Source organism: Anas acuta, chromosome 15, assembly GCF_963932015.1.
Source record: "Anas acuta chromosome 15, bAnaAcu1.1, whole genome shotgun sequence".
NCBI classification, from domain to species: domain Eukaryota; kingdom Metazoa; phylum Chordata; class Aves; order Anseriformes; family Anatidae; genus Anas; species Anas acuta.
The window spans coordinates 14299482-14326258 of record NC_088993.1 but is presented as its reverse complement, the minus strand read 5'-3'; the positions used below and the strand labels follow the sequence as shown (position 1 = coordinate 14326258).

Here is a 26777-nt window from a genome sequence, read left to right as displayed (position 1 = left end):
AGCCTGTGAAAAATAGGAATTACAAAGCTGTTGCAACCTAATCACGGAAATACAAGTATTTTTGATCATTCCCAGAAGTTTTTAATGACTACTGACAAATACAAATAAAGATCTTTGTTATTTTATACAATTGATAAATAAATTTAAACTTAAATGAGAAGCAGCTATGCAATGAAACTAATGATCTTCATACTGAAGCTCTGTGTTTGAATAAAACAAAGAATAAAAATCTAAAATGTGGCTTTTCCAAATCTGACTGAGCTCACCATGTTTGGACTTGCACCAGATAATTATAGCATGTTGCAGTCCACTGATCCCCAAAGGGCTTTTATTCTTCACAGTCCAAACAGAAGCCAGGTACTACCTCTGTATCGAGGTTTCAGGCTATGTTTTTGCAGTCTAAAATCACTGTCAGCAACCCAGTCCTGACAGCTGATCATATCTCTGGGAAAAAGAGACATGTACATCTACTTGTAATACTACTTCAGCAGGGAGATTCTGAAAACACCACTGTTCTTTATAAGAAAAATATAGATCTGGGCAAAAGTACTGAAACACATGTGTACCTCTGTCTCAGTTTCTCCATCACTTTCAGACATTCTTAAGAGAAGGATCAAGTCTTCTGAAACTCCTAAAATCCACCTACAATCCTCCAATTCACAGCTTGTCTTCTGAACCACACGTCCTTTTCAGCTCAGTGAGCATTTCCTCACACAACACCTAAATCCAGCTCCCTCCTCCCTGCCAACAGAACATACCTGTCGTCCCTTTTCTTCTGCAATTCCTACAAGGTTTCTCTTTGTTCTTTCTATGAATGTTTTTAAACCCTTCCTTTATTACGTCCCCACTGCTGAACCATGGAAGGAGTTTCTATTAAGCAGTCCTTCCTGAGAGACAGAAATAAACCACTCCAGCTACACTTCACTGGGCAGAGGACCACCAAGTGCTCTGTCAAGCACCCTCTACCTACTCTGCACACGGTAAAACATTGCCAACTGCCCCATCAACAGGGACTCACCATGCTAACACCACGCCATTGAGCACGATTTAAAATTTTACATTTTTACATCTCCAAAATCATCACAGTGGGAAAGTTAAGACAAATATTTAGCGTGACATCTTGGTTCCTAATGAAATGAATGGGAGTTTTGCATTAGAGTAAATAGAAATTTCCAGGCTGATTTAGTGGCACAATGATGTGTCTCCTGCACGATTTGACATCAAACTGCTTTTTGGATTTGGAAATTCTCCAGGCAAATAATAAAGGTATTAGAACTTTTATAATTATAGTTATTATAATATATATATATATTATAACAATATATTACATATATAATAATATATATATATTAACAATATATAAACCAGCAAATGTTACATGAGGAGCAACAACTGTTGAGTCCTCTCTTCATTTTGTTTCTTAAAATACACAGTCATTTTGGACATTCATAGATTGTTAAATTTCTAATTTTTGTATATCAGGCTCTTACAGGAAACATTATTTGAAGATGTAGAAATCTTGTTCCTATTTACCTTGTATCCTTGGTTAATACCATTGATGAACTGCTGGGGTGGAGGGTTCCAGAGGAACTGGATGGTTGTGGAGTTCACGGCTTCGACTTGCACGTTTTGCGGTGGAGCTGTAGGCACTGCTCCCAGTCAGGCAAGAGGAACAGAATATGAAACAGAATGGAGGAGAGATGAGAGGTCAAAAGAACCTCTTCACTGCCACTCATTAGTCTCAAAGTAATATCAAGCCTGAGAAAAGGATGCACTTCCTGTGATATGGTACCCAGCAATGATTTGCAAAGAATGGTAATCGAGTTATTTCTCATCCTGTATCAGAAATTCTTTCAGGGGGAGGGGATGAAATGCTTTCGGTAGCACATAACTCCTCAGATGAGTTTTTCATAAAACTTGACACAGGAACTAGGTAATGATAGGTGAACACATCTCTTTCAATTATCCATGACTGCACAGAGAATGAAGTTTCACCAAGAAACTTCCTGAGAATTTCTCTTAATACCACACAATTCCCCAGATCAAACTAGCAAATGTGGGGTCCGCACAATTAAATTTACAATTGTGAATTATAATCTAGCAACACCATTTATTATTTACTACTGCTTAAAAATTAGGACCAGTCATATCATATGCAATAGATTTTTCTTGGGAATTGGAGATATTTTATCTTGATACTGTATTCACTCACGTATATTAAATTTATTATATATAATCTGAACCAATACAACCTCAAATCTATTTAAACTTGTGTAAACTTTTCATGTCAAGTACTTATTTAGGTAGATTATTTCTTCAGTACAAAAGGAAAAAAAAAAAAAAAGCTTGGAACATGGAGGCATACTGGCTTCAAAAAACAACAACACAACCCACGATGTAAGTATTTTACCATTTAACATAATGTCTCTTTAAATATCTTCCAGGCAATTTCTTCAACTCATTGCTTTAGGATGTCATTTCTTTAGTTCTCAAGAGGAAGTAATACTAATAGTCAGGTCTATTTTTCCGAAATTATCAATTTCATAGTAAGTTAAAGAAGAAAATTGCTATTTGATTAAAAAAAGAAAAAGTACTAATACCCTTTGAATCCTAAAAAATCAGTTTAGTAAAGCTTCAAAAACATGACTATTGACAGCCATGCACATTTGTATTCTGTAAAACAGGAATAATCCACAAGTGATTTTGAAGCTTGAAAAGCTTTGTTCCTTCTGCTTCCAAGAGAAACTTTCTACCAAAGTCCAATGACCTATGCTTCTAAAAAGTAACCACAGTTCCAACTGAGAAATGCTGGTTTGTTCCATACTTTTCAAAAACAGGTCACAAACTTTAAAAGCTTCAAAGTACTTTTTGGAAATTGAGTCTTTGTATGGAGGAGAAATCAAGACATTAAGTTCAAAAATGTAAAAATGTCCCTTTGTCCACCAAAAGCTTTGTGTGAAAGAGACATCCAGGTCCATTATTCTTAACTGGTGTACAAGCTATAGTGAGGTTGCTGCCAACAGTGCTAAGACAGTGTACACCTAGTCAAAGACATTCACAACCTAGAAATATCAACACAGAAATCTGGAGAGATCCAGAAAGATGTGAGGTTTGAAATGATAAGGATATCCACTTTCTTGCCTTGTGGCACTAAAACTCTCTGATGGCTTCTGGCTTGAAAATTTAGCTCTGCACATTTCTTTCTTTAACTTCAGAAATAGTGTATATTATTGAGAATCACCTTGCCCTAATTTAAAACCCAATGTCACAATTTATAACTATGTTTAATTATTGAGTTCTAAAACCAGAATTTATCTGATACTACTCTAATTTCTTGTTAGAATCTAGGTCCTATTTCCAGCCATGTATCATAATTGCCTGTATGTTTTTGGAAAGTTACAATAATCTTACCAACCCGTAGACATCAAAGTTTTTGTAGTTAAGAGATTCACCAAATCATCCTGATATACAAGTCACTATACAGTCATAATGAGCTGCTTTGGCTACATTCCCCTACTATTTTTTTTTTTTTTTTAAATTATTCATGTTCTTTGATGAAACTGTTTATTATGAGAGCCATGATTGACTTCACTTTGCTTTTGTGTTCAATGCTTTGTATAACTGATAGCTAATGTAAGAATTTTTAAAATCAAAATTCATACTTTCCTGCACATTGGAATATTTTGTTGTTGTAGCTGCCAGAGATTTGTTATTGCAGAAGAAAATTGTATAGGAAACCTTCAAGTTAGTTTATTATCAGAAAGTCATCTGAATATCATAGGGAGATTAATCTCCTTCTGTCATTAAGGCTGAACAGCCGAGCATCCTCCTCTCCACTCATTTCCTTCTGTCGAAGTGCTACATTACAACTCTATTTATATGTGCTAAGTTGATTTTGTAACTTATAAAAACTACACAGAAAGTCTATATCTAACCCATACGCTGTTCACTGACAACCACAGCCAAAGAAATTCAGAATTTACCAGAGGTATGAAGAGTTTGTTGTTCCCAGAACACCAGTAACATACAGGTGACCACTGACGGAAGAGTCAGCCGTACAGCCACTGCCAACCAGGGTACTCCCAGTCTTCATCCTCCTAAAACACTTACTAGCATGCACACTGCTCGCTTCATTTCTGGGGGCATTTTCTTTACTGCAGAACTCCACAAATGCTGTATGACCAATAGCAAATTTCCAGTAATTTCAATAACATGAGGATTTTATTCTAGGAGTCTGACAAAAATACTTTTCATAATACTGCAAATTTTTCAAAATACTGCAATTTTTTGAGAGGAAAAAACCTGCATCAGCACGCCTCAAGTTTTCATTTATAGCCCTTATTGTAGCACATCTCGAAAGAGCCCAGGCAGGCACTTTAGGATAGGTTTACTGTAGTTTTAGAAATGTGGAAAACCAAATATACTAGTTATTTATTTTAAATAGTGAAATATTTTTCTTTCATTAGAGGATAATTTTCTGAAACACAAATAAATAATCACAGCACAAAGAGTACCTGCTATGATAAGAGAAGCGGTAAAAATCATGACCAGAAAATATAAACCCTTCAGAATACTGGAAACCACGATGTGTATTACAATTCATCTTTAAAATCTTTATTGAAGAATCAACATCTGCATCACAATGAATGAATTTAAGAGATGGAAAGAATATGGTCTGTCTAAGATGCATAAGCTTAATTATCCTGCAGAAGATGTAATATAATACATTTTTATATTTTTAATCAGTAAAATATTGGCATCATGACCTCGAATTTACTTCAAAGTGACAGGATAGAGTTCTTCTTTTATGTCCTGATCTTAAAGACTTTCTTGGTATTTGAATAGTTTTGCATTAAAAAGAAAAAGTTTGACAGAGCTGACCTTCTGGTCATTTCTAAACTCAGATACTTTTCCAAGATCACAGTTAGCACCTTGCTGAAGCTGCAACTGTCTGCATTAAGAATTTCCTAATTTAGTGGTGGATGGTTATCCTCCTCCTACGAGTTTCTTGTTGTCAAGCAGTACAAGAGCTACCAATGTCAAACAGTTGTTTCAAAAGTAATCCCCATGTGTTTACATACTCAATTTTAAAATCTGATCTTCATGATGTTTGCAAGTATTCCTAAACCATCTCACACCGGAGACCCACCTGGGAGTCATCTTGGAAGTGCAGATCAAATTGGTCAGACAAAACCAACTGTTACTTTCTTCCCTATAAAGTTCACGCGGTTGGAAATCTGTTAAGAGCTCAGCTCCCGGGACTGCAAGCTAATGTGCAGCATTCTAAGTAGAAAAGGTCATGGAAGCACTCTAGATAAAAGCCATTAAAAGGGTTTGGCTGACAAGATAATTGAGAGAAGAGAAGGCATTAAGGTTAAGCATGTGTACATGTAATTATTCTGTCTGTAGCTATGTGCAAATAGCATGTAAACCCTGCACAGATTCCAACGGACAGACTGCTGGTCTTAAATACCGACCTTCAACAAAGGCTTGTGGAAAAGCGCCCTGCTCCTCCCAAGCTCCTTGTTGGCAGCTTCCGTGTCTTAGCAAGGCAGGCTCAGGGAACCTCAGGTTTTTCTCTATGTGAGGGTTGAGTTTTTCCTTCAATGCACTGGCTTGAGGTGCTAAGCTGCACCCACTGGGAGCCATGGGGAGAGCCTTGTACAGGAGCGTGCTACTCCTTCTGCAAAGCCTCTTCCCCTCCGCACCTGGCCGACAACATTTGCTCTGCTTGGAACTGCAGCAGGTGCACAGAAACAGTGGTCTCTGCTGTTCTACACGTGCCAATATTTGAAATTCAAAAGTGTGAGGTTTGGCATCAACTGAAGAGTTTTGCTTCCTGCAGCTGGGAAATGCCTTTTTCCCTTTCTCACACGCCTCTCACAAGGACCAAGTTTTACTTCTTTAGTAAGAGCTGGAAGCCAGAAGCCTCACCAAAAACAACTGGTAATTCACAACCTTTGTGAAATCATTAAAAACAACACCAACAAAACAATAGATGGGAAATGACACCTAACAGTGGTAAGACTGAGAGCTATAAAATCCAGATGCTACAACTCCAACCTGCTTCTGCTCAGGAGCAGCTGGGCCAGAATGACATTCATGGACGCTTCCTGGCTGTTGGTAAGTTCCCCAAACAAGGTGAATAATGAAGATGGTTTTAGCAAAAATGTGTAAGGGAAAATTAAGGACTCTTTTACCTCAGGCAAACTGAAATGCTTGTAGAGGACACCCCTTATTCTGAGATTTCCATTTCAAGATTACTTCCTACATCAAGGAGGAAGTTTTCAGTCAACTGAAACAGATAACAGATTTGTCCAGTTCTTCTATCTCAGTCCTTATGAATTTATCTAATTCAACTCCTACTGCCTGTGGAAAAAGCCACTTTGGACCTGCTGAATACTACATTGTACTTCTGTCCTTCCCTGTACTCCATCAAGACTCACTAGTCTGGTGACTCTCCCAGCCTTTTACTCAAAAAGGGCCTTTTCTGGCCTTTTAAGGTGTCTGTACACAGCAAGTAGGGAAAATAAAATAATATCAAACTACATGCTGAGGCTTATAAACTTCAGGATATAACACTGGCTTTTGGAATGTGCATCAAAAGAAACACTTAACAGCTAAATTAGAAATAAAAGTAGGTTAATTCCAATGTAAATTGTCTAAGAAAAGCTCTGTCTCTACTTACAAGCCTTGCCTTGGCTAAATCTAAAGAGTGTTGGATGTTTTTCAAGGAGAGACAAGCTCAAAAGTATTCATGCTAGTGAGATTAAAGGGACAGTAAAAAATGGAAGATTCTCAAATCAGCCTGCAGGAAAAGGTAAACATGTCCAACAGTACTGAGCAGAGACAGTATCAGCGCTATCCACAAAGATGTTTATACATCTCACAAAACTACTCATATGAAAAAGTATTGGAAAACTTCAGTTTGTCATATGGCAATGAGAAGTCCTGCAGGACACTGTTTAACTAAGAAAAATTTGCCCTATGCAGGAGGCTGGCACAAATCCCTGTGAAAAGTAATATCAAAGTAAGGAACAGCTGGAGAAGCTCTGATGAAGAAAGACCTATATACCCAGAGCATCAAAGGATTAGGCTGAATATCACTCTGAAAAGACTTTCAAGATTTAGAGACAGTCAAACTGTCTGACCCTAGTGCTAGGAAGTTCAGTGCTTTGCCAGTAAGTCTTTCTGACATTTTATCTAGCTGACATTATGTGCCAGTCTCGCTACAAGTTTAGATCGCTCAGCATCTTGCAAGTTTGGCTATATTCTAGAAACTGGTAATTTTTGAAGAGCTTTGAGCAGCTGATTAGTTATCAGTGGCTAACACAATGCCAGAGGACTAATAAGGGATTAATGGACTGGGTTCTGGTATAAATCCACAGCTTATATGGCCAGTCAATATTCTTCCCGACGAAGATGCCAATGTGCTGATCTGCTCCTGCCAACGGCTTGATCTGCTCCCAGTGTTCATTTCCTGCCAGGCTTTGACTGCACAGCACATTTGATTAATATGAGGTATTTCAGGTATTTTTCATCAGCAGACAGACAGGTTCTTGCCAGCACAGCTCACATCATTTAATGCATGTCAGAATAGAGGTGGTGGTGGTCGTAGTAGGAGAGGGGGATGGATGGGAGTGTGTCTTTGACATTTATCTCGGCTCACATTAAAATCGGTGTATGATTTACAAGGCAGTTTTACACACTGCTTTTTCTCACTCTTGCTGCTTTGGTTTAGGAAGGACAATCTAGAGCAAGAAACAACCACTGGCCTTTCCTGTCATTTCCCAACTACAAGACAGACAAATATGCAGGGTTATGGACAGTAGGACGTTACTTATCGAGACTTTATTTTAATCCAATTTCAAATGATCCTGATACCACTCAACCTTTCTTCTTCTCAACTCTAGATGTAAAAAGGCTTCAAACTCTTTTTAGAGCAGACTTCAGTGATTTGCACAGATATCCAGAAGGGCATTGACTAGAAGATACAGCATCCATGAAGTAATTTTTTATTGCTATTATCAAATAATGTTATAAAATATATAACAAAGATCCTTTTGTTGTTGTTGTTGTTCATGTCTACCCACTCTTGATCAGTTAGGATATAGATAGAAACTGTATAAACAGGCCACTGCAGGTTGTCCTGCAGTCTAAACATTCTTGATAGTTAATATGAATGCAGGACTGATTACTCTTAATTTATAACAGAGGATTTATATCCTTATAAACGACAACAGACAGCCAATCAATAAAGGATGATAATAACAGCACATAATATCAAGGGAAATTAGAGTCAATTGCAGGGTTTAAGAAAAAGAGTGTGAAGTCCAAACCTGAGTCTTAACAGATGGAAGGCTAAGGTGATGTGATAGCCTAAAATGTCCAAATAAACAAAGTAATGAACTGCAAACATATTCACAGAATAGATTCAAATTCTTTGTGCAAACCAATTCTCAGCAGAGAGCTGGTCTTTAGTGGGATACAAAACATTAATCCTGGCTGTAGAGAGAAGACTTTGGAAAAAGCATTTCAAGGTCTGCTATAAATACTTCTAGAAAGAGGTGTCTAGACTCCTCTAAACTGCGAAACTTCAGATGCCCTAAGACAAAATATGGATAGCTTCCTGTTTTAATTATTGTGGTTAATTACTATTGCATGCAAACAATCTTTTCTTAAAGATCTCCCTACAACTCAAACTGTATCTAATCACATTATGAAGTACTCCTACTAACAATTAACAAACAACTACACAATTTTCACTGATTATAAATTAACTGATGTACTATAAAACTGCAAGTTTCTAAAATAGTTTAATTGTTTTATGACCAGTAGAGACCACATACTGTCCAGTGCTCAGAAACCAGCATAGCCCTGCCATTATGAAATATAAAAAAAGCTTTAAGGGCTTGGTACTTAATTATCCTACAGATTTTTATACCAATCTAGAGGTGTAAACATGCCTTACACTGGTTGTAAAAAGTAATTACATATCCTTTTTTTGATGCAATTTATATTCTTTTTAAAGCACTTACCAGAAAGGTGTGGAAGAGCCATAGCATAAAAATGAAGGCTCTGATGATCATTCTGTCTTCCTCTTTGCAAATGTCTGAAATGCATCATCCTTGAACTGCTATCAAACATACTTTCTCCAAAGGCTCTATTTCTCTTTCTACAGTTCCTTTCAAATTTATTCCAAATTTCTAAATCAAGTTATTCTGTGATCATCAAAAATAATGATGCTGGTTTGCTCTGCATTTGTCTCCTGTATTATGTATGTGGCATACTGCATATCTTGACTGCCATAAACCCAATTCCTTGACAAATTCCCTATGCCTCTCCTGTCAGAGTAGTCTCAGCCACTGCATGTCACACATCCTATAAATCCATTCCATGGGACCCACAGCTTTTTCTACAACAGAGGGAGCAATGGAGTCTCTACTTAAGCACTCGAAACTTGTGTTTTCTACTTCTTTCCAACCCAACAAAGATGTCTTTCAAATATGACTGAACTGACCATTCATTTTACAATTGTTAGGTGGGACTATCGGAGAGTGCATATTCTCCTTAGTAAATTGTGCTTTGACACATACAGTTCCGATTTGCTCACCTCCCTGTAAAGTGTACTCTGTCACAGGTCTGCTGAATGCTCCCAGCCCAGCTCCATTGTAAGACGCCACCTGGATTTCATACTGGGTCCAAATGATCAGGTCTTTCACTAAGCAGTAGTTAATTTCTGCACTGGTGATGTTCTTATACTGGTATTCTCCAGGGAGGCCAGCCAGGCGATACCTACCATATGGGAAGAAAAATTTGCTGTTAATTAGTTGGTATCAATTATAGAAAATATCCTGACTAGCAAAATAGCTTCCTTTGTGAAGAAGCAATATTCACACTTTTACAGCCGAATTATACAAAGAATAATGAAAAATTATCAGAAACAACAGACTAACTGCTGATAAGACCACATCTTGTTTGACTACTATAGTATTTATAATGTGATCTCACTGAAATTACGTGCATAGACCTAAACAAAATGGGTATTTTAACCTGTTTTATGGCTGTGGAAAAATTACAGCTTTTTAAATGTGGCTTGTCTAGTAAAAAATGTGATTTAGGAGAAAAAAATAGCCCCGATATGATTTTTATCAGGGTGCTGCTGTAAATCAGCTTGAGGAATGTTTTTTTCCTTCTCTGAAATCTGAAAAGGAAGAACTCAGGCAGGCTCTGACCTAGAGCTACAGGCACTGCCATCTCTGGCTTCCACCAGGATTCACATCACAGCATGATTAAAATAAGGACTGAATACATTTGAGATTGAAGGACTGGTTAAGCACAAGAATTCCTGGAGGAGAGCTGTACCAAATAAGGCTGAGTGGTAGACATCCTGATAAACTTTCTACTAAGGCATGGAAAACTGGAAAATGGAATATATTTTTCCCTGTAAAAACTGCGTTGCAGAAAACAAAGCCCTTTTGATGCATCTATTTAGGCTAAGAAACTACGAAGAATAAATAAATTATAGAAAACAAACAAACCCTGCAAATCTGTGAATGTGAATAATACTGTTTGTTTTCCTTCCTTTATTAAAATGGTACAATGGATGCTTACAATATGCTAATTCACATCAAATCAGAAAAAGAGACCAAGTAGTAAGGGGCATGAGGCATTACTGTTCCACAGAGCAGACAAATTCAGGAACATTTGAATTCTTATTCACGCACAACTTGTACACGCTCATATTCATCTTTTGCTTCACAATAAGCACCAAAATCTTATTGGCACAGAACAATTTCACTGACATCTTACAGACTGATCTTAAGTTATCTGAGTTAAATTGGTACAATTTCTACAGCTAGACAACTTCTGCATGTACTTCAGCCACAAATTTTGTTCTAAAATCTCCTCATAAAGAGATCAGTTCTTAATCACTGACAACCCCTCTTCTCTGTTGAGGAGTTGCTTGCCTGACCGTATTTTGTCACAGTTAATAACATCTGTGATGTTACAATTCCATTTGTGAAATAGAAATGGAAACAAAGAAATATCAGCTCTCAGCTGAGCTTATTGAATCATCTTCATCTTTTCTTTTATCTTTTTTTTTCTTCTTTTTTTTTTTTTTTTTACTTTATATATCTACCTTCTCCTTTCTTTCGTCTCCTGCGAAGGTTGCATGCATCCTGGCAAAGTCAATTCTTTGTGCAGCACTGTTTTGTCTCACACCTAGCAGACAAGGTGTGGAGTGCTCCTGTGATTTAATCTATTATGCTGTTAGCATGGCACTCCTCTAAATGCAATACTGCCAGTGAGAAAAAGGGCAGAGGAAGAAGGCCAGTTCAGAAATGTCATGTCTTCACAATTTTTCTCACCATAGACTTTGATGTATACTCTGTATGACTTGTGCAGTGCACCTTCACTTTTAAAGATCAGGTGCTCCATCAATTTAGTATCTTGCATGTCTTCAGCATTGGGTCTGTAGGATGCACAGTGGTTTTCATTTTGTTATACCTTAATACTATAGAAATCAGTGCAGGAAGACCTTTCTTCAGTGCACATATTGTTGTGGCCATGTATTTTGACTTAGAAGAACAGCTTGGTTTATTGCCTGGGACAGTTGTGCTTTTATACGATAATCTTAAATTCTTTTTGATTAAATGCTTTCTTTGTGGTCTAGACAAAGCACGTAGACATCAAAAACATTCACAGATTGACCATAATGAATATGATCAGTCTCTATTAAAATGGAAAGAGACGTTATAGGGAGGACCAGGATCAATTATGCTAATAATTGTTGGCATCACTGAAAATGCTCTACAGGGAAAACAGATAAGATTGCCAGAAGTGGGAGGCTATAGGATTGCTTTCTCAAAGGACTTAATGTTGAGACTGGTTAACTCACTACGAGTAGCTAAGGAGTTAATCCTATCATCAGGTAGGCTGGTTTGAAGGAAAGAACTGTACAGACAACATTTGTACCCTGTGCAAACTGGTACCCAACTCTCATGACAAAATTTCAGCTACAGACAGAAGCTAAAGCATCTTTCCCCACCTGTCACTGATGACCAGCACAGCTTTCAAATTGAGTCCATCTCTTAAATCCACAGGCACTTGCACAAGTGGTTCACTACTATAAAAGCTTCTGTGCAGGTGACAGGGAGATTAACAGACTTCAATTCTGCCTAAAGAGGAAAGGAACTTTCCAGCTCTATTTTGGGAACTCACCAACACTAACATCGCATAAGCATTCCCACCCGTGCCAGCAGAAGTAGGAGCACAGAATGAACAGGGTGTTGGCATTTAGACTGTAGCATTTAATTATATTTCAGTAGGTCTGGAGGACACTACATTAAAAATGTCAGCAACCTGCCTACAATAGGCTGTAACTGTCAGTCGGAAATATGTCAGTGGTGGTACAGTGCTTGGGAACTTCCCACAAATACTCTGATTTAGATAATGTCTCCCTTTCTAAAGGTAAGGTCCTAGCTGGCTGCTAGCATTGCACAAAACATAGGAAGCCAGTAGGCTGTAGATGAATTGGGTGTAGATGAATTCTGTTTCTCTTTAATAAATACAGCTGAGATTGAAAGAATCGTACTCAACTAACCAATTTTAAAAACCAGATCAAGGTCTTCCCCAGATCAAGGTCTGTCATGAAGCATTACCTGTGATTCCTTCCTCTCCATTTTGTTTGGCAGAATACTGAAGGTTATTGATTCTATTCTTGCTCTTCCATAGAGCAGGAGCCCTTTGTGACTTTGTTAAGGTAATTCACCTCTCTCTCAGTAGGCTGAGATTGCAATACACACATACACATCTGCAACGCATAGGCTGCACTGTACCAACTTCCCTTGTAAACACTTCTAGTTCTTGGTGTTTCACTTCACTTCACTTTAAAAATGGAAAAAAATTATCAGGATGCTGAGAGTCTCCATAGGATGCTAGTCCACACAGCAGGCCCATTCAGAGTAGCTATCAGTGTAAAAAACAAACTGGTGTTCACTAACTCTTTAGTAAGATGGGCCAGAATTCAAATGTCTGCACCCTTGGGATCATTTGAACAGAGGCAATTTCTCATCTGTAATAAACCAACGCAGCAATGGCATTTTTAAATAATAACTAACATATTTAATGGAATTAAGAATAGTTTTTCAATACCATATTCAAACACAGCATTAAGAACTCCCTCATGCATACAAGAATTGAGCTCCAGGCTTTCCAGGGTAGGAAATTACTTACCTTAGGATGTACCCATGAAGAACTCCATTATGTTCGCTTTCAGGAGGAGGTTGCCACTGGACCATGATAGACTGATTAGTGCGCCCACTGGCCACTATGTTTTTAGGTGGGGCACTAGGTGGCTCCTCAGGCAGCATCAACCTGAATATAAAACAACGTGAGGGAGGTGGGTGTTGAAATAAATGATAGGTAACATTTCTATTTCATGTATCCAACTCCATGTGAACCAGTATCGTTTATCAAAGTCTGATCACTAGAAAGAAATATAATGCTGATCAAACTGCTGAAGACATGCATGAAATAGTTACAACAAATCAACATAATAAGAAATCAGTTAAGCAAGCAACAAGACAGACAGCTGAGGTAACCTTATTCTCTCTGAATCACCCAGGCTGCTACAACTCTTTAAAAAGATTACAAGCCTGAATGAGTTAGAGCTCAGGTCCAGTGTCTGTGACTCCTTCCAAATTGTTTCTTTCAGCTCTTTCAATATTTTTCATATCAAACTCCTACATTTTGAAAAAGCCATTTAGAGTTCAGCTGTTCTGCAATTCAAGCTCACAGCAAGCTTCGGTTCACATAGGAAGGGGGATGCATTTGAAACCAAATTTGATGAAGCCATCCTTCTATGTCACATCTGGGTGAATTGCAGAAGTGACATTGCAATGATTGGGTGAAAGCTGTACTCCTTCCAGGGCTAACTGCAGTGACTTAACACAATAAGAAAAAAAATATTAGGGTTGCACACACTTATTTGACCATCTTCCAAGATTCTGTTCAGCTGATACACTGGAAATATGAGGGCACCTCTCCCATTGTGTGCTGATATCCTGCACCACCTAATTGCCATTATCACCAATTACTAGCAGCTGCAGAGCACTCTCCAGAGGCTTGGGTAATGATAACTGCTCCACTTCCCAGTTACTGTGCAAAAGATAACTTTATGCTATTCACTCACAACAGTCAGCATTTTTTTTTTCGTGGAGTACATAGGAATGTATTTTTACTGTACCTGCTGGTCTCAGCGCTGTACTGGCCTTTTCCCACCTGGTTAACTGCACATACTCTAAACTGGTAGGTTCGGGCTGGAGTTAGTCCACTCACAGTGACGCCAGTCATTTTGGGGTCAAGATTTGATAGGTGAACCTTCCAGGGAGAATCTGTTGGAATAATTAACATTTGAGAGAGACCGGAGTGCTTGTTAAAAACGCTGCAGAAGTGAGAAATTGTCTCTGACTGCACAGAGCTCTTTGTGTTTGTTTTCCTCAGAGGAACTTTGGAAAGAAGTTTCTTTTTCAGCAAAAGAAACCTTCCTGTCAGCCCACACGGTTATGCAGATTGCACATTTGTCTACTGGAAAGTGATGCTGCACATGTCATGGCATAATAAATAAAAACTATATTCATTAACATTTTAATAAAAGAGGAAACAAGCATGATAAAGACAGATGGGCTGTGTATTTCACAACCCATCTGTTTGGCAGGCCATTACAACACCACACCCATGAGTGGCTCTGGTGGAAGGACTGTAATGAAATTCACAGGCAGTTTGGAATATCGTTGTACCCAGCTTGCAGGCAGGTGTAGAAGCATTACGCTCTCTGCCAAATCAGCCCTTTGCTGTAAGACCTGAGAAAGCTTCTGCTGCAGATCCTACGTCTGCAATTTTTTTTCCTAGAGATAGTATATGGCATTCAGTCTAATCATTTCCTAGGAAGGTTCCCTGATATAAACAGTCCCAGCAGTACCATAAAACCCTTGTTGTCAGTTCACATACTTCACATGCCGAGCTCCTCTGATGCCCGAACTATATTTTCAAGTTTTCAAAGAGGTCAGAAATGAAACATGTTGAAAATTAAATATACTGACTTCTTTTCTTCCTGGGCTGATGTCATATATTCTCTCCAAAGTCACGACTGAAACCGTCAAGGAGATGTGACATTTGGTCTGCGTTGCAACAGTACAGCAATGGAATCAGCCAACTTAAAGATTTGCTCAGATTTTAAATAATACCAGCTGTTTTCATGCTCCCTGCTCAAAATTACAAATACTTTTGGAAATTACTGAGGAGCTAGCTGTAGATTTTGGCAACATATCTGTGCATGTTGCTCATCAGAAGTGCATCGCAGCTCCTGGCAGGTGACCTAGACGTCTGCCTGAAAATGAAGATGAGATGTCCCAAATGTAGAAAGCTGCTAAACTTCACACCAAGATGTAAACCACCAATTTAGTACTTTTCTGGCAGATTCCTTAGAAAGTTTAAGTCCACTGGGGTGTGATGCCTTTTGGGTTATAAACACTGCATCTTCAAGTTATTCAGGATATATTTACTCCAGTAGTGGCTTTCTGAGAAAAAAGTCCTTTTTAACAGGAAAACTGACAGAGCAGAATACTGGGAATGCTGGAGAGGGACATTTGCACAGCAGTCAAGTTCCATCTTTGCCAATTGTTGTTGATTTGCCATCAGTCGCTTCTGCTGCAAGATCTGGAGCGCAATTCATCTTAGCTGAACACTGGGCTTCTTTTAGGAAAAGGATACCTGTGCTGACATTGGCTAGGAGTTTTGTGCACTCTAGTTCCTTCTTTCTTTAATCAAGCTTCTCCTGAGACTTTACAAATAACTGTTTACCTTGTTACACCCAGAGTACACAGTAACAAATCAAGATAAGCCAAAGTTAAGGTATGGCTGACTTAGTAAGCTGCCTGAAGCAGCTGCATTAAGAAAACGGAAGAACAGACAACACTAAGAGAGCAAAATACCCTTGTATGAGCTACTTGGGTAGTGGTCCATTTCCTAGAGCAAATCAGTTTCATTTGTTTACTGCTAGTGTAAACACCACCTGAGAGTGCTTAACCCAAGCAGTTCAATGTAGTGAGCAGTTTGATTCAACAACAGGGCCTATTAATCTCTTCAGCACCTTGGGGCTTTGCTCTGTTTATATGCTGCATCTGTAGAATACTTTATTTATTCTTTTTCCTCTCCTGGTGGAAGATAAAAGATCTAGCAGGAAGAGAGATTAAACTGAAAACTAATATAAACGAACCCTATTCATCTCTTGGGCACTCTGATTCGTAAAGGAAAGTGGTTTGGGGGGGATTTGCTTGCTCATGGAGCAGTGGATACAGTGAGTGTTCAGAGTATCTTTAAAATTTAAATGTCAAGGTTTTTTTCTTGACAATTAATAAACTAAACATTTTGAGAGGCTGTTTCCCCACTTTAAATCCAGAACAAACCCCAGCATTGTACAGAAGTTCATTTTACCATGTAGAAAAGCAATTCTAGCATTGGAAACGTTCCATAAGATTTTCAACACTGACTCTCTTCTCCTTCAGGGATGACTGTCACTTGCCTGTCCCAGGAAGCCTGGAGAAGTTCCACAGTGACAAGAGACTTGCCAGGTCAAACTATTAAATAAATCTCTGTTATATTGAACAGACTCCACTAATCCTTCATTTAACTTAAGCTGCCCAGAAAGTATGCTGGGCTTTGCTTGCTTGCTCTTGTGCTGTAATTGCCACTCTCCGAAAAACTTTCACGTTTAGTTGTCTGTCTTCTTAAGGATATTGGGTATTTTGAATTAACTCCGATGGCCTCTCCAAGTTAATTTATTGGAAACCAAGAATCTCACAGGCTATTCTCTAGCTTATAATATGATTTTTCACCTTTGAGAAATGACTTTTGTTCTGTTAAGAATTTTGGATGCATTTTTGATACATTTGATAACACTGGTTACTGGTTACCTACCAAGAGGTATTTCTTCTATATTTTCCTATCTACCTCACAACTCTTGCACTAATTGCAAGTTCCTCAAGAATCATTTCCAATTTGATATTACAGAATATATCTATTGCAGAAATCTAATTTTTGTAGCTTTGGAGTACATTTCCATCTCCTTTCTTCTCCAAGGGTTTAGCACTGACAGTACTATTGGAATTTACTGTCCTACTGGAGTTTACTGAATTCATCTTTCATGACAATATGATATTGCAAAAAGCTCAAATAAAAATGAATTGGCTCATCCTTCCTTTGGTAGGACTTCAACAAGGTATATTACTGGCCTGAGAAAAGTATCTGTTTGCACTATCGTATATAGGCCTGCATCACTGTTGTAACAGAGTGTTGCTTTGATTTTTACAAAGATTTACCTATGTGTTCAATTTTTATCATTGGAATATTCCTACCAAATTCAGCAAGACAACTCACAGACTTTCAGTTAGGCTAGTACAGATGCTCTTCATAGGAGCTTTAATTATCTCCTCATTGAAATGATGTGATGAATAGGGAGAGTTGTATCATTACATCGCACAGATATCCCAGAATACAATAAAACAAAAATGGGCTTTTATGTTAACTGTACTCAGCAGAATTCTCTAAGTATTAATTCACTTCTTCAGATAAAAAAAAAGTCAGCATAATTTTTGATTAATCCTTGAAATCTAAACTTTTTTTGGGAATAAAATATACGGAATTCCTTCTAACACCATGAAGATTCTCCGCAGGAATTCCTCAGTATGCTGCAACAGGGGTTAAACAGGTCACAAAACATCCACAAATTATGTTGGTGCAAATAACAACTTATGCTACTATTTATTTGAAAATCCTATTTCAAATGGAGGTTCACTTTCCCAGCTCTGTGTGGGCAGGAATACTTAATGACTGTGTTTCCCTGGAACTGTGCTTTTCAAATTAGATTATAAATTTGCCCCCAAATGTTTAAGGCCATATGTCTCAAATCACCCACAGACACAGTCTACTGTGAATACTTGTAATTTGAGAATTATTACATTGTGCCAAATACATTCATTTTAAAAATTAGGTGACTTGGTGACTGGAGTTGTTCATATTTCCAGCAATTTATGTGCACGATCTGTCACTGTTTTTTTCCTCTAATTAAAATAAGGTTTTTATATCTCTTTACTGAATTGAAATTAATGAAAAGGAGTTCTAATCCATGCCAGGTGGATTGACACGCCTCTCTCTAATGTAGCTAGTAATTAGTCCCCTGAAATCTACACTCATTATTTTGAACCCTCTTCAGCTAGTTCTCTGAAACAGATACTGTTATTATGTATTCACTTACAGTATGTGCTTCAAAATGTACAATGGATCCTAAATGCTATTAGGAAATAATTCAAAGCAAAACAACTAAAAGGATGAAAAAAACTAGGCTACATTTTGGCACCTGTAGCAGTAAAGCAAAACCCACATATTAAAACTCCACACATCCAAGAATAAACTCTTCTATGCAGATTTGCTAAAAGAAATCATAATTCTGATGTCCCTCCCTAACCTTTAGATGGGTGAAAACAAACTGGGATTGGGATGTTAAGTATACTGCGCTGCTGCTGACAGTGAAAGAGCTACAGACACAAGGATGTGAGCACAAGGAGGGCACATGCCAAATCCCTGACAGTTGCTCTTTCTGCAGCACAAATGGGACCGATGGAAAACCTGAAAAGAAGTTTTCTTTGAAAAGCAAAGAAAGATGCTGCACAGTCATATCAGACAAAACTATACCTACATAAGATCAAATGTCAGCTTCATTCATGAACATCACATGGGGGGTGGGAGGGGAACATGGCAGCACCAAGGAAATACGCTGTTTTCCAAAGGAGTGGCAGGTCTGTAGAAACTAGATATTGACTACATGCTACTGAGATCAAAATGATCCTCAAAAACAAACACTTCACAAAAATAAAAGCAAAACAAGACAGTGACAGTATGTAGACAAAGTCAGCTTTGCAAACCAAAGTCACTGCTGACATTGTTCCACTATTCTGTTGACATCTCTAAAGCTGAGCAATAACATATGAAATTAGAGAGCATGGTAAAAGTGGAGTATTCAGGGGCTTAAATTCCTCCCTATCCTACTCCTATGAGTAACCATTTAGAGACCAGGCATAAAAGCAAAGGAAATATAGAGATGAAAATCAAATGAGAGCAAGATCTAGGGTATTTCTGGGAGTTCAGATGCTCAATGCACAAGAAGACTGGTCTGTGTTTGGTTTTTGCAGCTGCAAGCTTGCTGAAGTAAACATACCTATGATTTGTGATAATGAGACTCTCTCAGTGGTTGATTGCAATGCCATCAGCCAAAATTATTGGATCTATCATGGAGCGAGCAAGAGTTCACAGGATCCCGTGGAGTTCTGAGAGACTGCATAATTTCTGGAGAACTATTGTTGATTTTTGCTGAGCCTTCTACAGATTTCAGCAAATGAATTATAGCATTTTTGAAATGATGGCACATCTAGCCCATTCTCTTACTAGAACTGCAAAACATCCTTGCAATAATGACGTTGAAAGACCTTCCAAACCTCACCAGGACACTAAGTGAGTTGCCCCTTCTCTTATGGCCCCAAGTGCGTATGCTCAGTCAGTTCTTTGCTGCTTCCACGTAAACACAGCTCTAGTATCTTTGCATCATGTCCCCAGACTGGGATTTTATTAACTCAACTCTGTCAAAGCCACCGGGAGCCATGAAACGCAAGGGTAACAACCCTGGGTGAAAGAACACGTAAGGAGAAGCAGACATGCAGTACTGGCCTGTAGGCAATAGGAAGAGAAAGAGAGAGAAGAGAGATAAGAAAACAGATGGTGATAAAAAGGTGCAGTGGGGTGGGAGCCAGGAGCCCAGAACACTGTGAATTTTCTGAGTCATCCATTATAAATAAATAAATAAATAAATAAATAAATAAATAAATCAGGAGTCGTAGCTCTAAGACAACCGTTTTAAGGACAGTGGTCCTAGGCATGACTTCAGATTTCCGTTAGAACATTGCACTTTGCTCAACAGATGTCAAGATCATCAGTTCTGGAACCTCTGTATCTGAAAAGTTAGGTACTCCAGCCTGCAAAGCACAAAGGTTTATGTGATTGGAAGCTCAAGCTTCATCTCAAACTCCCTGTGTGGCAAAACAAAATGCTACTCTCTAGATAATAATAAATCAGCACTGTTTCACATTCAGTTATGCAGTGGCTAATTTCCACATGTCAGAAGAAGTGATGCTCTTAATTTTTTCATCAATTGCTAGGCTTGGATTTCCAGTTCCTAGGGTGATAGAGATTAGAAAGTATTGCCAAGGTGACTGATTTCCATATAACCTCATCTTTCAATCAATTCAGAAAGAAGCATTTAGCAGTGTCCCTGAATAACCTTGCAAACTGACAGCCACAAAGGACCAGACATGCAGCATGACAAAATTACGAGAAGTGGGCATTCACAAAGACCAGGTTTGCAATCTATGAAGCTAGATATTTGTATATTTTGCAGCTCTGTATCCTCAGCCACCTACTTAAAAGAAGGATATGAAATAAAAGCCTAGGGAAAGTGGAGAAAACATATGAAACCATATACAGATATGACAGTTGCTCCTATTGACATCCAAGTTGGTTCCTCTGACAGACCATCAATTCCTTGTATTATCATACTGCCTGCACTTTTCAAGTGAAATTGGGGCTCTGAATGCATCAGGATATCTAAGAACCCAGAGCAAAAGACAACAATGGAAAGAAATAAATATGACTCCTGCTATTTTACAGATGTCAAATAGAAGCACTGAAGGATGAGCTGACATGCCTGAAGTCAGACTGGCTGGAGGTAGAACTAAGGCTTTCCTGTATAGCAAATTCACCATATCAGAACTTTTTTTTTTCTTTTTTTTTTTTTTTTTTCTTTTTCAAATATTTCAGGATGTTAATAGCTGAGTGTAAAACCCAGGGCTTCCCTGCAAACTGTCGCTCATTTAGCAAATTACAATAATATTTTGTTGATGGCTCTGGTAAAAGCTAAGTCTGCAAGAAGGCTGAATAATTAAGAAGTATATGAGATTGAAACATATTTGACTTTACTCACTATTCTCAGAGAGCTCGACCATGTAGTAGAGAACAGGGCTGTTTCCATCAAAAGGACGCACCCAGGAAAGCATCACACTACGGCTGTATGAGGAATTCAGAGTGGCCAGAAGATTCTGAGGGGAATGAGGCAGCTCGCTGTTAAGAAAATAGAAAAAAAATGCACAGAAAAATCAATCTACATTTCATTCAGGACAGTCTTATAGGCAGCTAAAGGCACATGGCATCAGACTTGTATGATGATAGATATAAAACTACCAGCAGCTATTGTGCAATTAAATAAATGAAAGACATCTCTGAATTATTCACAATTTTGTCCTATTTGGGGGAAAAAAATAACTTGTGCTGAAAGTCCCAAGGCTGATGCTTAGAACAGCTAATGGAAATGTTGCTAAATGTGGGAAAAGCCAATTTTCATACTGTTTTTTGATTGAGACAAGTTGGTCAATAAATTTCTCTCTCTCGCTTTTTCTCCCCTTCTTACAATGATGTCCTAGCAATGTGACAGCAGTAATATGTATAAACAGTAAAACACATGGGAGATGCGATTTAACATGGAATTTTTCATACTCAAGGAAGCAGAAGACATTGACACTATCCATATAGAGCTACTAATCAAAATTACCATATGTATTCTTAGGCTACAGAACAGCTTGATTTACTCATGGATTCAGGCTTATCCTGTCATGGGTAGAATCTTTCCTTCCTATAATAAGGATTTTTTTGGAAGCACCTAACCAGAAAATACAGAGAAAATGCCTGCAGAAACCCCATGGAAATACAAAATGAAACATTAAAAAAAAATAAAAATAAAACAGCAGCTCAATTAAAACGTGTAATTTCTCTACATAAAGGCAATTTATGGAAAAACATTTCATTTGGACTCATTGCCTGAAAGTCAGAGGCTGCATGGTGCAGTGAGAAAACTGAATTCTGCTACATCCCTTAAAGGCTGATATGTATTAAGTGATAAGAGCCCTTCAGTCATTATAATTAAGCCTGATTTTTGCTCCTTCTATCCTGATTCCTGAGGAGGACGAGCATCTCTGACAGGGAAGGAAGAGCAAGGAGGGCCAGATTTTGCCCATTCAGTCTGGTGCTTCTCCCCAGGAAAGCTGAGCAGTAACCCTCCCTCAGCATGTACTGCTAATCTGCTCTGGCCAGAGCAGAAAGCCACAAGGGGACTTCATATCCTTAATTTAAAAAATAGCAATTTCACATCGTAATGTATCATGCTACTGAAGGCTTACAGTTATTTAAAAGCCGCAACTCCTTAGCCACTCACAGAAGTAAATACAGAGTCTGGCTTTAAGCCAGAACAATAAATATGCTCTGGATTCAGGTTTCTACTGGAAGACTGAGGAAAGTACAAGAGTCAATCCATACTTTTATTATTCTTCTGTTAAAGCTGTGAATGCTTTTGTTTGTCATGGCCATATGCTGTGGAGTTGGTGAGAAGGAAGCAGCGAAGGAAGAAAGAGGGGAAGGGAGGAAAGAAAGTAGAAAATGCCTCAAGAGCCAAAGAATTGCCAGGAAAATACACAGGTAAGGAGACAACACAAGTGGAAGGCTCTCACCCACCCACGCCTATGCTTCCTAAGGCTAAACTTGGGACCCAAGTCTTATCTTATCTCATTCGATTTTAAATTCCTAACCAAATTAGAAGCGTGGTAACCCCAGGCTTTTTCTGAGGAATGACACCTCAATTTGACCTCTGGAATGACAGAAATTCAGGTATTAGCTTTATTAAATCACTTGGTCAAGACTCTTTGATCCTTCCATCAATTACAAGGAGCATAGGCTGGCTATGTTCCCACTTAGTCTGGGCCTGATGCACCCAGGCTCCAGAATTTGATGCAAAAACAGCTAAGACATGGTCACTCTGGGGCTAGAGGAAACGTCAGGCGCAGGGAAGAACATGAACAGGCCCAACAGATGCAGATTTTGAACAGAGTGCTGCAAAATTAGCAAGTTTAGGGAAAAGGGAGACCTGGAAACAAAGTAGGAGGGCAGATGGCCACAAAACAAGAATAAGCTTGTTGTTTGAAAGCATGGAGCGGGTGTTTAAGATGTGGCCATTCACACAGGGATTACAGGCATGTGCTACTTCATTTTGAATGAAACACTAAATTATAATAAACATTAAACCTCCGCTACAATTTATCATCGTGTCCCTGAGCAAGCTGGTTGGAAAAATGTTTTTGTGATTAAGCTGGCAAAGAAAATTAGTGAAGGAGAGTGAGACGTCTTGTTGTGACACGGCTCAGAGAAGTCGCAGTCCCCACTTCATTTATCACCAGGCCCCGTGGGACAAGCTGCGGCTCCAGCCTCCTCCAGAAGACAACTCTCACAGGGGGAGCAGCACAGAAGGGATGGCTGAGAGGGCTCTCCCTGCAAACTTACCCCTAGTAACTCCTTTGCTGGGAGCTGAACAAACACTCCTGGAATACATTAAGGATATTTTCAGGGTGTGTGTTCACTGGCTAATCTTGTTTCCCCATGCATTTTGAAGGCTTGAACTAGCAGCTCATTTGACTAACAGCTCATTACACGACTGAAAGAAGAGACTACATGAAAAAGAATCTACGGATCAGTCTTTTTCATAGGGCACAAATATCTAAGTTCTTCTGGAGGAGAGAAGACTTTCCCTTCTTTACATTTTTTAAAGCACAAACTTAGCTGAAGTTTGTTTTTGCTCATGATTTTAATTGAGTTGATTATTCTGTTGGATTGACATAAAATGGTAATCAGTCGGCAGCATGATGGAAACAGGCACTCTGTTCAGAGGCTGAATAACGTGAGTTGCAGCAGCCATACAACACACCGATTTCCACTAATATCATATTCTTTACCCATGTGTCCACACTGAACAGCAACAGATGGTGCTTACAGATTTAAATCCCTCAAGGCAGACATAACAAGTGCCTACAAAACACACCTGGACAAAAATAAATAATTAAAACTACAATGACATTTCAGCACAGAAGTGAACTTCTCTCTTTGTACTATACAAAAGCAGAGATTAATAAATAGTAATTCCTACTTTAGCAAGCACTTGCACTTTGTCCCCTTATCATTTTCTACACATACTGTGTGGAAGGGATGATAAATGAGACCTGTGACACCACCATGAATATTCACATTCCCAAAACAGATCACTACTACTTTTTTTTTTTTTTTTTTTTTTTTTTCCTTACAGAGAATTACTTTTCCTTGCTGCTATCATCCAAAGTCATTGCAGGGAATGGTAATTTCAAACCTTCTTCAGGATGAAAAGAACCTCAGATGACAACTGCTCAACTTCTGATACACCAAGAAGGTTTAGGACAGTAACACGTGGGTCACATAGCAACCCTTGATCAGACACTGGAAGATTATAATTCATCATTATGATCCTTTTTTATTACTATTATTTTTATTATTATTCACTGAAGCCCCACATAGAAAATATATGAAGGTTTTTCAGTATCTTAAGGCCTTACTCCTCTAATGCTGAAGAGTTGCACGGAGTCAAGCTTTTCATAACTTACTTTGTATGATAGCAAAAACTGTATACAGACACTTTTGAAATCTGTAATTGATAGATAAGCCCAGGGTTAATGGCATAGCCACCAAGGTGACCTAAGGGGACTCTGACAAAGCAACTGAAAAAGCATATTTTCAAGAAAAGAACATGAAACCATTGTGACAATCTAGGAGAGAATTATTAGCTAGTTACAGATGATACATGTTCAAAACAGAAACCCTAATGTTTGAGTCAGCTCATCACTGCCAGAGGGTAGCTGAAAAATTTACTCAGCAAACACATCCAGTGTTTTATAAAATTAGCTAAAAGCAGAACTATTTGCTACGGGAAATAAACCAGACATGGTTTGGAGAGATTTCTGAGAAAAATGGTCCAACAGCAGGTAATTAGAGAGATTGTGACTGAAGAGGGGATTACTAAAAAGGCAAGGGAGATTAAACAAGTTTTCTTGTCAGTTTATAAAAAGCCCTGCTCTTACTTCATAAATGATTTCCTAAATCAGGTCCACCATACAAGTTTTACTTGGGAGCAGGTGGTTCATCTGCTACACCTGATAATTTTCTAAGAAGTTGAGGCAAGAAGACTAACAAAGCCGTCAGCCTTGATGGCTTTGCTCATAAAAGTTTATAACATTTTAAATAAACACATCATCTGTTGCTCAGGACTTTCCAGTTTCTCTTGCAAAAGAATCCTCTCTGATTTTTAAACACAGGAAGGACTGTTACAAGGCACCGATTAGTTCTGAAGTTTTTTCTCTTTTGCAGGCCTATATCAAGGTAGATTTTTGAAATTAAGCACTTGTCAAATCCCAAAGCACACAGATTTATTTCCTGCTTCATTCTGGCAGTTACCACAAGCTCAAGTCTACGGATGCCTTGGGAAAGGTTTCTGAATTTTATGCTTTCTTTTTGCTAAGAATACCTACATTTCTAAAACATGCTCAATAATGAACAGACAAAACTGTATTTCCAATTGTATTTCTGGGTGGTATTTCTTTTAGAGTATCAAGTGTATTTAGACTCAGCAGTGAGCTTTATTTCTTGGATAACATCTCAATAGAGAGCTTGGAAAAAATAAATAGAAGATTTCTTTTTAGTGATGAAAGAATAATATATTTTCAAGTTCGATACCCTTCTTGTTTTCACTCCCTACAAAAAGAAAAGAGGCTGCTGGAATTGAGGGACATGTGACCATATAAAAATAAGTCTGTAAAAAGCCATCATTTTCATTTGTTACTCTGCATTGGTCTTAGTGATCTTGTTTTTAGTAATCAAGCCATTTTATGGGATGTATTTGGAAGAAGTAGCAACTACAAATATCTCAAGCAAAAAGGGGTATCAAAATTCATTTTGTGCATTCTTGGCTTCACACTGGGTTTCATTGTAAGTGGTTAGCTCACCTCTCCTGCTTTTGAAGAAGACAGAACTATAATAGTTCTTTGGTGAAAGAGAACTGAAAGAAGATGAACTTGCTGCCAGGAATAAATTGCCTATTTTTTTATTACATTGTCCTCCCCATATTTTTGCATAGAGAAAGAGCCTAAAAGATTTTACTCTATGTTGTGACATAACAGAGGCTTGTACAGGGCTTTGATTTTCCTACAATGTAGCATTACCATACTTTTTAGTCACATTCATACAACAAAGAGATCCCTTAATATGGACTGCAGACAGGCAGATATTGAGCAGCAGGCACAGATAGTGGTAATTCTGCATATTTTATATACACTGAGAACCCTCAGGATAATTTGAGCTGGAATCATCAGTGTTTTCTGTCAGGAGAGTGATGCACTGCGATAACTCAAGCTTATGCAGCTTCAGGAACAAGCATTTTTTTCTCTGTATTTCATTCTGTATAGTATTTACAGGAATATAAAAGCAAGCTAAATGAAGTTACAAAGTTTCATTATATACAATTATTTTCAGGATCAACTCTTATAACTTGGAGGAACACAAGAGAAGCACTAGCGCATCACCAAAAGACTTGCAATTGTTTCTTTATTTGCAGTTGAGAAGCTCTTCCAGAAAAAAAAGGAAATAAGTAAAAAATTAAAATCTCTCTCTTACAGGATAGAAACATCACTTGTGAATGTTTTACCTTGTGCAAATCAAATCAAGTGATGTACATGAAGAATAAACACGTTTAGAAGAAAGACAAA

At 38.2% G+C, this 26777-nt stretch overlaps 1 protein-coding gene across 1 annotated transcript in view; it reads right to left on the bottom strand.

Annotated features, from left to right (window-relative positions):
• Positions 1 to 26777, bottom strand: part of SDK1 (sidekick cell adhesion molecule 1) — a 392668-nt gene that overhangs the window by 105704 nt on the left and 260187 nt on the right. Inside the window, exons 14-18 of the mRNA XM_068699921.1 lie at positions 21095 to 21231; positions 14252 to 14399; positions 13240 to 13380; positions 9614 to 9795; positions 1534 to 1649 (exon numbers count right to left, since the gene is read on the bottom strand). Coding sequence (XP_068556022.1) covers positions 1534 to 1649; positions 9614 to 9795; positions 13240 to 13380; positions 14252 to 14399; positions 21095 to 21231 — 724 coding nt within the window. The remainder of the gene's footprint in view (positions 1 to 1533; positions 1650 to 9613; positions 9796 to 13239; positions 13381 to 14251; positions 14400 to 21094; positions 21232 to 26777) is intronic.